At 35.2% G+C, this 17,599-nt stretch overlaps 1 protein-coding gene across 1 annotated transcript in view; it reads right to left on the bottom strand.

Moving 5' to 3' along the window:
* LOC311076195 (receptor tyrosine-protein kinase erbB-4-like) overlaps positions 1-17,599 on the bottom strand; it is a 174,757-nt gene that overhangs the window by 64,587 nt on the left and 92,571 nt on the right. The window contains exon 2 of the mRNA XM_084104167.1: positions 10,202-10,353. Within this exon, the coding sequence (XP_083960293.1) occupies positions 10,202-10,353 (152 nt within the window). The remainder of the gene's footprint in view (positions 1-10,201; positions 10,354-17,599) is intronic.

The following is a 17,599-nucleotide window of genomic DNA, read 5'->3' on the forward strand; positions in this document are numbered from 1 at the left end:
GTTGACGAGTGTTTATGTGAGGGGATTAAAAGATACCCACAACTCTAGTTTAAATGAGTACAAATACATTTTTATTGCTCATAACATCTGGAAAGAAAAAGCACAGACACTGGACAAGGATTCATCTTTTTAGTGTGCATGTGTTGAGAGCCTGTGTTCAAATGGACTATACTTTGAAAGGCTGTATGTTTGACTGTGCGCATATGTTAATGTACGTATTAAAGGGGACCTATTATGCAAAATGGACTTTTACATGGTGTTTGAATAGAAATGTGTCGGCAGTTTGTGTACACAACAACCCTATAATGGTACAAATCCACCCACTCCTTTTTTTAATCCCCATAAATCATAAGCAGTGTCGCAGAATAAGCTGTTTATTCTTATTAAGGCTACTAAAGTTATTCAATCAAGAGATTTTCTGCTTTACTTTTGTTGTTTGATTCATATTAACAGCATATTTAGCAGTAGGTACTGTATATTACGCTGCTTTCACTTTAATACACAGATCTAATACACATGATTTCTGCTGTTTACGTTCACAAAAATAACTGACTGGGTTTATGCGAAATTTGTGTGTTTTGACATAACCTTGTGTATTTGACAGTTTAAGCGCAATACGAGTGAAAGAGCTTAGTTTAATACTCACAGGGCATGTCGTCTGCAGCCAGCTCTCTGTGTGCTCAGGCTTCAGATGTGTGCGCTCAGAAAACCATATATCAGAAGTTTAGACAGATATGGCTTTAAAACGCATGCAGATACCGGTAATAAACTTTCATGATGATGAAAAACTGCAATATCATGTGAGCGTGACCGCAATAGAGATAATAAAAACCAAACAGATATTTTCGTTTTTGGCAGAGTATCCGAGGCACGAGCTGTAAAGGCTCCGCCCTCTTCGTGATAGGGGGCGGGGAGCAGCAGCTCATTTGCTTTTAAAGATACATGCACGAAAACAGCGTGTTTTTCCTTCCACTAAAAAATGGGCATTTACAACATTGTATAATAAATTATCTGTGGGGTATTTTGAGCTGAAACTTCACAGGCACATTCTGGGGACACTTGAGACTTATATTACATCTTGTAAAAAGGAGCATAATAGGTCCCCTTTAAAAAAAAAAAGAAGTTTCATCAAAATGTCATAAATGCTCTGGTGAAATGACAGTCTTCTCTCTGGTGATCCAATGCCGACTTCTCAAATTACTTAGCCTGCTTAAATCCCGCCCCTTTTTACAATCAACTACATGTCCGCATTCAGATCTACCTGCAACCAATCACAACCAATGGATTGAACTAAGTCTCTGACCTACTTTTTTTCATTTCTAATAATCCATTTCATTTGAATTTAAATCACAATATGGAAGAAATGATCTGTTGCTAATTCCATTACATTGCAATTTTAAAGTCTTTAAGATCACATCAAAGTCTCCTTTAAGCCAAAGTCTCCTTTAAACCTTGACTCACAGTAATATACTTCATGTTTGTGGACAAACACACAAAAAGCCTGAGGTTGCTTTAAACAATTATGAATGTACAATGGACGTGATTTAAACTGGTAGCTTAAACGGTCAGCATTTCCCCTTGTGATGCAAGGAAAGATGGAGCCTTATTCAGATAAATGGTGATCGTTCAATTATAAGTCGCTTTTATAGCCATACCTTTTAATATAATGGCAATCATGGGAATTCCTGGTGCCTGTAATTGCTCTCAGGAAATTATTTCACCTCTGAGACCTTGCCACAGTGCTGTGTCGGATCTAATAAGAAACTGCGGAGGCTAGAATGGGAAACAACAGTGGCTTTCTAAAATAGGACAGAAGTTAATACTAACTGCTGATATGTGATCAGGTTTGCCCTTTACTTTCAGAAGGGTTAAGATTAAGTACAGCCGGGGTCAGAAACTGCATTATACCCTCTGAGCAGGAATAAAATCAAGGCCTTTATTTTATTTCCACATTAGCGTATGCAACTTATTAGGACTTCACATGGGATGTGTGCAAAACTGAACGATGTCTACTATCTAGATAGCTACACAGCAATTCAAAAGTTTGGAGATTTTTTTAATGTTCTTGAAAGAAGTTTCTTATGCTTTTCAATGGTGCATTTATTTGAAAAATAAAGTAATACAAAATACAGTAAAAACATATTTTCATATTTTTACAATTCATATTACTATTTTATATTTTCATTTATTTTAAAATGTCATTTTTCCCTGTGATGGTAAAGCCTAATTTTCAGCATCATTACTCCAGCCTGTAATTTTTGATCACTTTAATGCATTTCTTTAAAAAACAAATACTGACCTTAAACTTTTGAACAGCTTTTCTAAAGCAAAATTAATTGCATTAATGATTCAAATGAGACAGAGAATCAACACAAAGAGATTGATTTTAGAACACTCTGACATTAGAATAACGCTAAACCAAAAATGTGATAAAAAAATAGACAGCATATAAAAACAGATGAAGTAGGTCATTTTCTACTTGCTATTGACTCCCATCTGATTTGTGGGATTGCTTTAGCTGTGAAGAATATGCAATGCTGTCTATTTAAGTGACAAAAGTCAGCATATATTAAAATTCTGCTTACTGTGACAAGAACACACCTATCTAAAAAAAATGTTTAGGTATGTAGCCTATACATAAGTTTATAACCAAGCAAATGTATAGCTACATCACCAAGCATGAACTCTAATAGTAGAGGACAAGCTGTTGGCCTGCAGTTGCCAGCAGCATCTCAGACATCAGCTCACCTTAGTCATCCTCCCATCTGTTTACCCACTAATAAGAACACAACTCCACACCACTGCAGGGTGTTGGACACAGAACAATCCATCATGGAGTTCAGTTCATCGTGACCTTATCTATTTATAGATGGCCTTTGCATTATCACAAACTGAAGAGTTTAACAAGCCCTGGTCTGTGCTCAAATATTTGCTGCAGGAGAAACATCCTTGAAATGATACAAATATTACAGTCTTGTGCTGACTGTGAAAGTGCTGTAGATATTTTTTTTTTAAAAAAGCAGGAAAGTAATAATAATTTACTAGGAAATCCTAGGCTGGATAGCAATAATGGTTTACCCAGCAGGTCTGTTTCTTGTCTGAACTTAACTTTTAAAGAATGAAATAGTTAGAAAAACAGTTTTTAATGCCAGTGAAACTGTGACTTATTAGCTCTGTTCCAAAACTTAGTGAGCTGCCTAGTTAGACAGCACAGGCACACTTCCAGTTCAAAGGCTGTTCCAAATTGGAGGCGACTTCTAAGATATAGCTTATGCACTTTGTCTTGACAAAGAAAGCAGCATCTTATCCTTCGCAGATAAGGGAATCCCTAAATGCACTGCGATGAGCTGAGAAAATTCAAATACTGAGAAATTAAGATTTTAAATATACACTAGCCTCCGCAAAGTGCATTAAAATAATTTAATTGATTTATTTTAATTAATTATTGAGAGAGAGAGAGAGAGAGAGAGAGAGAGAGAGAGAGAGAGAGAGAGAGAGATGCATCTGTTCAGCATCTGAATCGAGTATTCAGACAGACTATGGTATAAAAGTTATAAGGATAGCTTACAGTATAATAAGAATATATAAGATCAAAAGAACAGCATTTATTTCAAATATAATTTAGTTTGTAACTTTGTAAAAGTCTTTACTGCCACTTTTGATCAACTTAATATACCTCTGTGCATAAAAGTATCATTTTATTAAGAAAAACAATGTGTGTGTGTATGTATTTTTATGCCCCAACAAGGGCATGCCCCAAACGTCAAACTCTGTTAGAGTCAACTGTAAGTAGAGTCTCTTGTAGATTGGTATTTGAGTTGCTGCCTATGCAGAGGGTTCAAAAATCGGTCACGTATGAGGTTCCATCTCTGTTTGGATGCTGTCATAGAAGACAGCTGTCTATATTGAATATTATATATATCTCATTAAATATTGGAGCAGAACCATTGTGTCACATAAACAGGGCCATGGGATACCAGTAAACTAGTGACTAAATCATGCTGTGACAGTCAGAGTTCTGCAGAGATTGACACAAAAAATGTATACAGTATTAATGAAATTCATTATCAATTTAGAATGTGGGGCTTCCATAGCTATGTAGCTCGGTTGAGTCAGCCTGATAGTAAAGCAGATTCACAGTTCTGGATCATAGTCTGGGATATAGGAGGAACTATTTGAAAATCTATTCTATGTATGCACAATTATATGGCTAGTTAGCATTATAAAATACTATAAAAAAGCTTTTGCCCTAAATAATCCTATCATGAGGGAAACAAACAATACTAAACATCTAATATTAATTACCTGTGATTTTTAAATCAGCAAATGATGAACAAACATACAAAATATGAGCAATAATGATAAAACATGCTTAAACTGCTAATGCTGTAGCAATGAGTTAGTGAAGTGCAAGCCTTAACAAATGAGTCGCTTGAAGCTCGCAGAAACACTCGGCCCTGCACTGAACCTGCCTAAACCTCTCACAGTGAAAGAATGATAATGAGGCAGAGCTGTTCGCTCATCACAGTGATTAATACTTCCTCTAACAGACCTACTCTCTGGACAGTATATCACTGAAAACCCTTCTTTCACATTTTATTCCAGTGTGAAAATGCAGGCTGTCTAAAACTGAAGAGCAGAAATCCAGGAGTCGAGTGGCTTTTTGTCTCCCTCAACATTACAGGCTCCGTTTAAATTCTCTTGTGAGTGTGCAAGTGGCCCTTACACTGAGTCACACAGAAAGCTGTAGATAGGAAGGGATGCAGAAAACATAAATAGATGTTTTGAAAATTGATACCACATGAAAATGCATTCCTGCATGGAGCCATAAACACCAAGTGAATGGGTTCGATTCCTAGGGAATGCATTAATTGGCCAAATGTATACACTGAATGCAACTCAGGGTACTTTTGATAAAAGCATTTGGCAAATGCATGAATCTCTTGATGTCTAGCACAGTTTTCCTTCCTTTGTTTATGTTATTTCCTGTTGATGTAGGAAGTTTGACCGGGGCACGAAGGGACGCATCCCTGTTCGTTTAAAATGGCGAATAGCTTGATTTGCTGTCAGAGAGAGGAGGGACATTAGAGAATATTTCAATCTAGAGAACATTTGGTTGGACAAAAACTTGGATATACCCATGAACAGTCTGTTGTCCCGGACTAGAAACACTGTAAATTTGAAATATGTAAAAATAAAGTCTATATTTACAACAATATTATCATTATCCGCTTTTCCACCGTTGGGCCGAACTGTTCTAAAAACAGCAAGGAGCGGTTCAGGTTATATTTCCACTATAGATTGGTTCGGCACAGCACGATTACAAACCATTCTTGGCCTGCATGGAATTCTCAGCACAAACCGCTATTTGAACGATTAATTAATTTAAAATAAATCTGATCATCCTCCACGACGAGGGTCGCCATTTACATTTCATATCGTCTTGTAAACTGTTGCACACCTCTCTTTTTGGTGATCTCAGTCCTGCCTACAATCTGTACAGAAAGCCAATTTGGGATTTTAATTTAAGTAAAAGTACTGAAACTTAAAGAAAATCCCCCCAAAAATAATAATGCATTAAAGTCAACATGAAATGGTGTTTGCAACCCATTTGTATTTTGAAATATTTCTTTGTAAAACAGTATATTCAATTAATTCAGGTGGCTGAGAGGGCTTGGTGACGTCAGCCAAATGAAACGTTATTGATGAGGAACATTTTCTTCTCTGGAAAAAAATGTGCTCAGATTAATCACGCAAAACAAGACCAGGAATGATTATTAAGAAAGTAAACAGGGTCAATTTTTATTTAATGTTGACTTTAAATGTGTCTAATATAAGCAAGCCAACAAAGATTGATGCAGACAGAAAAAACAAAGAATGTACATGGTGTTTACACATGTTCACAAGAATTTGTTTCATTACCCTTGTTTATTTCATGTCACTGTTAAAATATGTACTTACATATATATGATTATCTCCACAGAAGCTTCATTTTCAGACAAATTATGATGATTGTGTTGACATGACTGGATGGAAAAACCTACAAAAGAAAACGATATTCTACCTATCCCTTGATTCAACATTCTAACCACACACACAAGCACTCCTGATTTGTATCTGATACAGCATTGCAATTATCAGCGAATCTAATTAAATTTCATATTTCAATAGTTTTACAAATTATGAAGACTTTTATCCAATCTCTGAAACTAAAATTATTAGTGCAAGGGCAAAACTGAAAGAAAAAGAAAGACAAGAAAAAACAGCTTGGGTGAATATTTCAAGATGAGAGCAACTTTGAATTAAAAACAGAGAGAAAACGATCGCATCAGGTTCATGTCAGGGCTCGAGCCGCTCGACATTAAGGATTGCCTGATGGCCCGTGGCCAGCGTAAGCGACGCTCCGGACAGTTGACTGAACTGTCACTGCCCGATTGGGCCAGTGCTGAATCGTTTATCAATTGCAGGTGTTTTTAAGCCTCGCCGATTTAAACATTCAAGATTTAAGAAGATGCTAAAAAGAACTATTTTTGCCCAATTCAAAAGAACAGCAAAAAGCATTTGAGTTATCATCAAAGGAATATGCTGGTTTTCAACACAGATTGTTAAGATACGACAGCACTTACTGTTGATTTCCACAAAAAATTCATTTAACTTAGTAAAAAAAAAAAAAAAAAAGTCTGGTTAAAGTTACAGTGAGGCACAATAAGTGAATCCATAAATTTGCAGTGAATCCATAAATTTGTACTTACCTTGAAACAAAAATTGCTTTCCAACCTTTTAAGTGTAAACTATAATCAATTTTACTACTCTGTTAAAGCTCAAATAATACAAGTTTTAACAGAAAAATGTATGTAAGTGTTTTTATAAGCCTTACACTTATGCTTTTAATTCTTGAGAGAAAAATAATATATACAGGTCAAAAGTTTGGAAACATTACTATTTTTAATGTTTTTGAAAGAAGTTTCTTCTGCTCATCAAGCCTGCATTTATTTGATCAAAAATACAGAAAAATAATATTGTGATATATTATTACAATTTAAAATAATTGGTTTTCAATTTATTATACTTCAAATTATCATTTATTTCTGTGATGCAAAGCTGAGTTTTCAGGATCATTACTCCAGTCTATCCTTTAGAAATCATTCTAATATGATGATTCATTATCAAAGTTGGAAACAGTTCTGCTGCTTAATATTTTTTCATAACCTGTGATACTTTTTAGGATACTTTTTTTGATGAATAAAAAGTAAAAAAAAAAAAAAAAAGTAAAACAAATGTTGCAAAACATGCAAATGTTTTAAAAATAGAAATCTTTTGTAACAACAATATACATTACTGGTCAGTAATTTGGGGTCAGTATTTTTTTTTCTTTCTTTTTTTGAAATAAATCAATACTTTTATTCAGCAAGGATGTGTTAAATTGATAAAAAGTGATAGTAAAGAAGATTTATATTATTAGAAAATATTTTTTTATTTTGAATAAATGCAGTTCTTTTTAACCTTTTATTCATCAAATATATTAGGCATCAGAACTGTTTCCAACACTCATAATAAATCAGAATATTAGAATGATTTCTAAAGGATCATGTGATAGACTGGATGTCACATGTGGCACTGAAGACTGGAGTAATGATGCTGAAAATTCAGCTTTGCATCACAGGAATAAATGCAATAAATGCAGGAATTTCTGTATTTTTGATCAAATAAACGCAGCCTTGATAAGCATTAGAGACTTATTTCAAAAATATAAAAAAATCGTAATGTTTCCAAACTTTTGACCTGTACTGTATATATATATATATATATAAAATTATAAATTTTTGTATGCGTGTAATACTGATATTCTTTTAAGACAATCAGATCCTCCTCACTATTGCCTGAAACCACTTCGCTCTTCTCAACGACCTCAGAGACGAGAGTGAATGACCCGTGTAAGAGAACAAGAGCCAGCCAGAACAACTCAAGCATTATTACACCGGAGTACAGCCCCAATTGTGCTGAAAATCCTGCTTGGTCTGCAGAAAACTACACGACTGAACAACATCAACCCACAAGGTTTACATTTTTCACATATTTTAGTTGCAAACAAAGGCAATTATCCGTCTCTACGGAGCTAACTTGGACACTGAGCTTGATGTTCCCAGTCAGCTGGCATGTAACAATCAGGTGGCCTGATTAGACTTTAATGAACTGTCAATCAAACCCTCTAAAATCATCACGGGATCCTGACAGTGGACAGGTGTTACGATCCTGGGTATCTGTTTTGTGTGGGTGTTGTTTTGTATATGTGTGCAGGGATTGGCTGTCATCGGTGGAGAACAACAGGCTTTGGTGACACAACAGGCTAACAAAAAGGTGTTTACTGTCATACACTGTAGTGGACAACAGGATGTATAGGGAACAAAGTCACATACACACACACAAAAATAAAAAAAAAGAAAGAAAGAAAAATGCCTATGACAAGAAGGTACTTTGCTGAACATAAAGTGATGCTGAAGACACTTTACTTAAAATTTCAGATAAATCGCTAATAAATAGGTGCGTCATAGACTTGATCGAGCTTATAAACCACCACTTTATTAAGTAGCATTTAACAAAGCATATACAGTATATATAATCTGCAGTTTTCAGTAAGTGTCTTCAGCCTGCTAAATTACTAATTGTAAATGTCATCATATACAGCGATGTTTGCCAATGTAAATCCAATATTTCAATCAAATATTCAAATTTAGAACAGTTAATTTAAATTGTAATAATATTTCACAATATTAATACATAACTTTTGAATGCTAGTGTAGGCCTGTACATTAAAAGGCCTGTACATCTAGAGAAGGACAGCACTGTAAAGCAAGATGCATCTTAACAACACCATATGAGACAAACTAAGACAATAAGTGAAAAAAGTACATTCATATTATATACTATTTAACTTTTGATAAAGACTGTGTGTTAGACTGAATCTAAATACTGTATATTACAATATTCTTACTTTACAATATTAAACAAACTTTATTTCCTTTAAAAACTTTCAAATTTAAAACTTTAAATGTGTTTTTTTTTTTTTTCTCCATCCTGTTTTTCACTGATTAGGAATTTATTAATAATAAAGATACAGTAACTTGAGAGGTTTCTGATTAATTTCCACCATCCCTGATCACTACACTACATGTCTCTTCAGATAATCAAAGGAAATGCAGACTTAAGCCCCTATTCTCTGCAGGTCCCAAAATTACCCTCATATGTAAGAGCAACATGAGGAGAGAACACAGATTATAACATGTCTACTAAAAAACAACCTTTCTCAACCTTTTTGACTTTGGTTTTATTTGCATATTAATTTAAATTATTTTAATATATTATTAATAATTTATTAATTTAAATACTTTTGAGTCATCCTGATTTTTCAGCTGAGACAATAAAGAAAATCACGGTAACACTTTACAATAGGGTTCATTAGTTAACATTAATTAACTACCTTAGTAAACATGAACTAAAAATGAACAATACTTCTTCAACATTTATTAATATTAGTAAATATTAATTTCAACATTTACTAATACGTTATTAAAATCAAAGGTTGTATTTGTTAACATTAGTTAATGCACTGTGCACTAACATGAACAAACAATGAACAGCTGTATTTTATATTAACATGGCTATGATCAGATGCTTTCTTAACAACTGTTTTCTCACCGCTGTCATTTTTGTTGTGTGTTTATTTTGTTATTGAAAGGAAAGTCTGCAGAACATATTTACAGATTCATCTAAACGTCGTTCTCAGCAGCGTGTGCGCTGTCGGGATGTTCGCTAACAGTATATTACTGCAAATGTATTTTGAACTCCTTTTTACCCCCAAGCGCAGAATGAAAAATAACTTCCCTGTGAGTATATCGGGGCCTTAGGTTTCTATTATCACATCATTTGTGAACTTTTAACTGTTGTAGTCAATGGACAAAATATAAAAAAAATTCCACAAATTATGTATGGGGAGTAATGGGTTGTGATAGGTTGGATATGGGTTGAGAAAATAACATGACCGGAAGCCTTTACAACTTACTAGCACAACCAACCCCAGCCCCATTATATTTTGCATCAAATTAAATATATTGTTTACACTGCCAAAAATATATAATTTACCAATTGGATTCCTTGACTGTGCTTATAATGATCCATAAAACGTAGTTAATGATTATCTCACCTTGAGGAAAGACAGGTTGCGGTTTCTTTCAATACTGGTAATCTCCAGATTACCCATGACCACCTCACAGTTCTCGTAGAACTTCCGAAGAGTTTTATACTGCTGGTCCAAATCAGACAGCGTGCTGAGCTTGTTATCAGTGCCAGGACACACTGCAGAGGAGAAAGAGAGAGAGAAACAGGTAAAGGACAGAAAAATAAGAGATGGATCAAAGCAAATGAATCCTTCATAATGTATTGTCTTGCATAAATTGCACCCTTTGAATAACTGCAGCTACGAAAGACAATAAAAATTAGGTAGTTGGGTGAGAAGTAAAAAACAAACCCAAAAAATATTTGGAAACTTTCCAAAGCAGCATTAGCTTCTCTAAACAATGTGTGGAATGTCCTCAGGACACAATCATAAATCTTTCTCTCCATATGGGCGCTCCAGAATCGCACATATTGTGTGAAATGACACAGGTCATTACTTTAAGAAAGTAATTAGCCAAATTAGTGAGCGAAGGTTCATGTGTGTTTGCGCTTCCACTGACCTGCTTTTGCAAAGCTAAACATCTGCCATGCACAACAACCAGATAAAATAGACATTTTACGGGGGGGGGGTTTCAATTAAAAAAAGCCTGTGTGCCTGGCAACAGTGTTAACATCAGCTTCTCTTTTCATTTTTGTCCAACTGAGCACCGAGGGCTGTTCGGCAGGTTTTAATGAAGTATTTGATGAGTGATTGTTTCACTGATCCCAGAGACTAATCCTTGCGTGGAATCTCAGAGATGCCAGGCTTCATTCATGCATATCAAAAACTCTTCTGGCTTTGTTTCGGTTTGGAGTGACTCATCACAGTAACATTCACTCATATGATAAACTGATGGGGTCTTCATGCACCTTTTTGCAAAAAATGTGCATGACTTGTAGTACAGTAATTATATTGTGAAAATATCCACATTTAATGAAATATTAAAAAGCTTATATTTTCTTTACAGTAAAACACACTGAAGAAGTGTGCACATTTAGACCAAGGTCATTTTGATGTCAGTTTTGGTTCCATTTTTTTTTGTTTTTATGTCTTTGAATGGACCCAAAAATGCTCTGCATGTCTGTTGGACATCAGGAAATGTGAATAATAAAATGCAGCTAAGAATATGGTATGTGTCATGATCCCGGCCTCTGTCTTGTGTTGGAATCTTATTTTGAAGTATAATTCTGTTCCTTTTGTTCCTATATTCAGTTTCTGTGTTAGGTTTTATAGACCTTCAAACTATAATTAATTTCCCCTCCAGGGAGCCATGACGGCTGGTTCGGGAATGGACAGGAGTGAACCAGGAGCTGGTGACGAGTAGCCCCCCACCAAAAAAAAATCCTTTGGCGCTCAACATAGTCCTCCACCTCTCTTACTGTGAAAATGGAACCACTCAGCATCAGCGCATAGTCCATATAGTTACTAAAGGAATACAAAGGACTACAAAACATAATCTGTCACTTGGCAAAATGTGGCCAGAAACATAACTTTTGCTTACTTTTGTCTCTTTACTGTAGTAGCTACTGTTTCTATTTCTAAGCCGTGTGGAGAACCAGTGGAGAAGTATTGTTTTGGTGTGTATGTGTGTATGGTATTAGTGATGATTTCCAGGGACAGTGATGAGTCTTGGCTGAAGGAGCTGTGAGGGCTAACAGGCACAGGAACAGACAGGCCCCTTTAACCCTGGCAGAGGTGTCAGACTTGACATGCAATTAAATACACCTATTTCCACCCATCAAACACCTTCCTGGGTCCAGCCTGAACCATCTGCTACATCAGCTGGCCCATGCCTGCCGAGCACCACAGAGAGGGTTATTGTAAATGTGTGTGAGTAGAAAGTACATATCCAATGATTCCTGTGAAAATGCTTTTGTTCCTGTATGAAACACATGGCCATTAGTTTCCTTTGGCAGGAAATACTCACTATGTCACTTTTGCATCAGTGTTCATTAATACCAAAGCAAGTCTCTTTACATTAGTTCTTGAGATTGTTGTCCGCAGTAAGAGATATACATAATACACATATACAATATATGTATAATATTTGATCTATTTTTACTGTAATAATATTTATATATAACAAAGATTATAAAATAATTACATTTATAAAAAATATTTAATATTAATTAATATAATAATTAACAAATACATTTTTAAAATTAAGAAATAAAAGTAATATTAAATAAAAAAGTACTAAATTATGGTGATAGCAATAACAAAGATCAATTTAATGCTAGCCAGCTAGTGCTCAAAAACCTGCTTGAACAGTGGGAAGAAATATGAAAAATTGATTTAAAGGCTGATCAATAACTAAGTCTATATTTGTGATGTGGTTATAGCTTTGTGTGGCCACTGGGCAGGAGGTGATGCTGTAAGTGAAGGAGATAGTAATAAGGAGTAATTGAATGCTGGAGGAGAACTTTAGATGAACAAGTAAGGAATAATTGACGACGGGCCGTTGAATTTTTAGAAAAGTAATGCACACCCGAGGTGGTAATGCAGCCACGACACGAAGCGGAGTGTGCATTATTTGTCAGTAATATGGCCATTAGTATACTAAGGTTACCACACCTCAAAACATTGTTCAGATCATGTATTTCAAGACACGTGTCAGGCTTTTGTCCTTAAAACGCTCTTGTGTGTAGGACTAATTTCTTACGCATCTAATCCCATGCCTCCGTCATTTTAGAGCTAGTAATGAAGGCTTAAGTCACTGATAGCAGACTAATGCAGTTATATATATATATATATATATATATATATATATATATATATATATATATATATATATATATATATATATATGTAGAGAGAGAGAGAGAGAGAGAGAGAGAGAGAGAGAGAGAGAGAGAGAGAGAGAGAGAGAGAGAGAGAGAGAGAGAGAGATTAAGCATTTGTGAACAGTGTTCAGCAACAGCGTCTTTACTAATAGGGAAACTGTAAGTTTAACTGATCCAAGAACAGCGTTGTTATTACCAAAAACATGTAAATAATTTGTTGTTTTTATCCTATTGTTTACTATATTTATTTACTTGGTCAGTGTCGTTGTGTGTTTTGGTTCTTTTGCTGTTGTAGTCTGTAAAGACCTTTGAAATAACTTAAATCATTTGGCGGAGTGATATGTTATGCGGTCAAGACCTGCCTGGAACTACTTTAGCCATGCTTTTCCCTGAAAATAATTGCAAACCTTAGAATGTTCGTCAACCAATCAGATTGAAGCATTCACCTGCCCCATAGCAAGGGGCAAATAAATGGAACACTCCTAAAATGAACCCTGCTGTTTTAAGACATTCCACATTTAAAAAAAAAGAAGTAATTCACAGCTTCAAACTACAACAGCATTAGTTCACCCCAAAATGAAAATTTCCTAATAATTTACTTACCCCAGTGCCATCCAAGATATCCATGTCTTTCTTTCCTCAGTGGGAGAGAAATTATGTTTTTTGAGGAAAACATTTCTGGATTTTTCGTCTAACAATGGACTTCATTGGTTACCATCGTTTTTAAGTCCAAATCAATGCAGTTTCAAAAGTCTTTGAAGTGTTTAAACGGGCTGTACGCGATCACAGCTGAAGAAGAGGTTGTTATCTAGCAAACCGATAGGTCATTAAAAAAAAAAAAAAAAAAGATAATTTATAGACTTTTTACCTTCAATAGTTCGGATTGAGCTGATCAACAAACGGACAGGGAACTACGTCATCACGTTGAAAGGTCACGCCGACGCCGGCGCCGGCAGAAGTACCGCCCCACTGTTTACAATGCGACCGTATGTAGGAGGATAGTTCAAATAGTATTGTTTGCTATTATATATATATAGTAATAGTATTCAGTGAATATGAATATGAATAGTATATGAATAACATTCTGATGAATATGAATAGTAGTTCAAATAGTATTGCCGGCGCCGGCGTGACCTTTCAATGTGATGACGTAGTTCCCTGTCCGTTTGTTAATCAGCTCAATCCGAACTATTGAAGGTAAAAAGTCTATAAATTCTAATTTTTTTTTGAAAATGACCTATCGGTTCGCTAGATAACAACCTCTTCTTCAGCTGTGATCGCGTACAGCCCGTTTAAACACTTCAAAGACTTTTGAAACTGCATTGATTTGGACTTAAAAACGATGGTAACCAATTAAGTCCATTGTTAGACGAAAAATCCAGAAATGTTTTCCTCAAAAAACATAATTTCTCTCCCACTGAGGAAAGAAAGACATGGATATCTTGGATGGCATTGGGGTGAGTAAATTATTAGGAAATTTTCATTTTGGGGTGAACTAATCCTTTAAGATGTAATGAGAAAGAAAAAATAAACAAATGATAAACAAATCCATTCATGACAGTTGTCACTTATTTTAATGAATCAGAGAGTAAAATAATAGTTATGTTATGTTTAAAGTTAACACATACACACACACACACACACTCCCCGCTGTGCGCAAGGAGCCGTTGCCTATTGTACTTAATGTTGTGGGCATGTCTATTCCATTGACTCCTGGAATTCCTGCATGGAATCGCTGCCAAGAGAAACTAAATGAATAAAGCCTACTGTGCTACTCATGGAGGACTCATTCATGGCAGGACTAATTTACTTCACAGAAAGCAGATATGGTGGGCAAATGAGGACACCTTTTCTTTGGCCTTTTCCCCACGTCATTTAGTAATGACATTGCTGGACCATGGAGATCAGGACCACAGGGGGGAAACAAACACTAATTTCTACTGAATCCATCTTAATATGAACACGAATACAAGCATATGCTCAGGGTGAGACTAAAAACCCAAGATGTAAATACTTCTTCATCCATCAAGTTGACAATTTTTGAGAAAAGAGACAAGTTTGTCTTGTGGTGGGCAGCACCTATAAACAGACACTTTTAAGAGTTGTTTCTTTACTCAAAACTATGTTCAGAAAGAAGTCCTAAAAAGTTTTTGTTTCCAAAGTACTCGTATAAATGTAGCTGTCTAAAACTGGAATCCGAAAACTTGTTCTTTCTTCCCTTTTAACATAACTTTTAGAACTGCATACAATCAAAGTAACATTCAAAAGATCCCTGAGATCTGTGAGTAAGGATCTGTATGACATCATTACAGAGCTAACGGAGAACCCTACCAGGACTGATGGGGTGACAGAGGAAAACATTACTGCTGATGTCATTATAATGCCCCTCATCATCTAGCTCAGTCTTGATGGACACAACAAATCTCTTTTTTCTCTCTTACAAATGGCAAGCCTTTACTGAAGCACCTCTCAAATGTCTGAGTCACCTTTTACTCAATTCTGATTCTGCATCTATCGGTCTGTTATTCCACGACAACAACCAATACAAATTTATGTAGCAAGTACCCATAAGTAGGATAATTTCGCAGTGAGGTCTTGTATCACCCTGAAGAGGTTTCTTTTGCATAACAATCTGCTGACTGTACCCCATAGCCTTGCAGTGCCCCCCTTTTTATAACTGCAGACACCCCTTACCCCCCAGTTTGGGAACCATTAGTCTATGATCACAAAGCATATGCATATACAGTATTCGGTGATTTTATATGAATCATATTTAGCATTACAATAAGATCATTTTTTACTTTTACTTGGAATTAGTAGGTAGGACTACCACATGACAGGAGAAAATTCCAAGAATTACAAAATAAAGTAGTAAAAGATCTAAGGCAGGCTAAAGCTGATTACTTTATTAAATTAATCAATGACTCTAAGGGAAATAGTAAATTAATTTGGGAAAATATTAATAGCATTACAAAGAAGGAGCGTAAATCTGTTCAAAAATGGGTAATAAACGAACAATCAAAAGTGATAGAAGATAAAGGAGAAATAGCTACGATCTTTAATTCATTCTTTGTAGATTCAGTACAGTGTCTAGCCAAGAATTTTGGTCGAAGACCAAGAGTACTGCAATCGTCAAATAATGATTTCCCTGTTTTCACGATCAAAAATGTCTCAGAATATACAGTAATGAAAACACTTGATTGTTTGAAAGGGTCCAAGTCTAAGGATGTTTTTGATTTTGATGCAAAATTCTTGAAAAATTATAAATTAATACTTTGTAAGCCTTTAACTCATTTGATAAACTTGTCAATAACAAATTCCTATTTTCCCTCATCCTGGAAGGCTGCAGTAGTGACTCCAATTTTAAAAACAGGTGATAGAACATTCACATCAAATTAAAGACCCATTAGTATACTTCCAATAGTTTCTAAAATTACAGAAAAGGTTGTTTGTGATCAGCTAGTCTCTCATCTAAATGAAGGTGAATTTACTTTGCACCCGATGCAGTTTGGCTTCCGAAAGCATCACTCGACAGAAACAGCAAATTGTTTTTTTGTGGAACAAATCAAAAGTCTACTTGATAAAGGCGGTGTCGTCGGAGCTGTGTTTTTAGATTTTAAGAAGGCATTTGATACCATTAATCACAACGTTTTACTATCAAAACTTTCTAAATTTAATTTATCCATTAATACCATGACCTGGATGGAATCCTATTTGAATAACAAAAAACAATGTACAAGAGTGGGTGATAAGTGTTCCTCATTTGCAAACTGTATTTCAGGGGTCCCTCAAGGGTCTATTTTAGGACCTCTTTTATTTTGTATATATATAAATGACCTCCCTCAAACATGTCCAGATGTTAACATCCAAATGTATGCTGATGACACTGTGATTTTTACCCATGCAAGATCTAAAGAACACGGATTAATAATTCAGTTAATCCTGATATTTTAATTAATGGTGAAGTCATTACATCTGTGACACATGTTAAATATTTAGGCATCATAATTGACACAAATTTGACCTTCAAAAAACAAGTTAGTAAGGTCATCAAGACTGTTAAGTTTAATCTAAACAATTTTAAGAGTATCAGACATAATTTGTCACTGTCTGCTGCAAAACTTTTTGTACACACATTGATTTTTCCCCTTTTGTCTTACTGTATAACAACCTGGTCACAGGCAGGAGTGACTACGCTCAAGCCTATGTATTCACTTTACAAACAAATTTTAAAAGTATTAGACAAAAAACCTAAGGATTATCATCATTGTAATATCCTGAAAAAATATAATCTTCTCAATTTTGATAATTTCTTATTTTATTCGGACGCATGTCTAATGTTTAAAGTTATTCATGATCTTGCACCCCCTCCTCTTAGAGGATGGATAGTATTATCTGGCAGTGGCAGTGCCAGTAGAACTAGAGCATCAACTAGGGGTGATTTGGTACCGCATTTTAGAAAGACAACCTTTGGACAATCCGCCTTCTCTGTTAAAGTAGTGGGGAAGTGGAACTCAATACCCACAAACATTAGAAACTCAGGAAGTTTTGCAGTATTTAAAGCCAGCCTCAAAATTTGGCTAAAATCAGCACAAGAGTGTCA

The sequence above is a fragment of the Abramis brama genome, assembly GCF_963993115.1.
Source record: "Abramis brama genome assembly, chromosome: 2".
In the NCBI taxonomy this organism is placed as follows: domain Eukaryota; kingdom Metazoa; phylum Chordata; class Actinopteri; order Cypriniformes; family Leuciscidae; genus Abramis; species Abramis brama.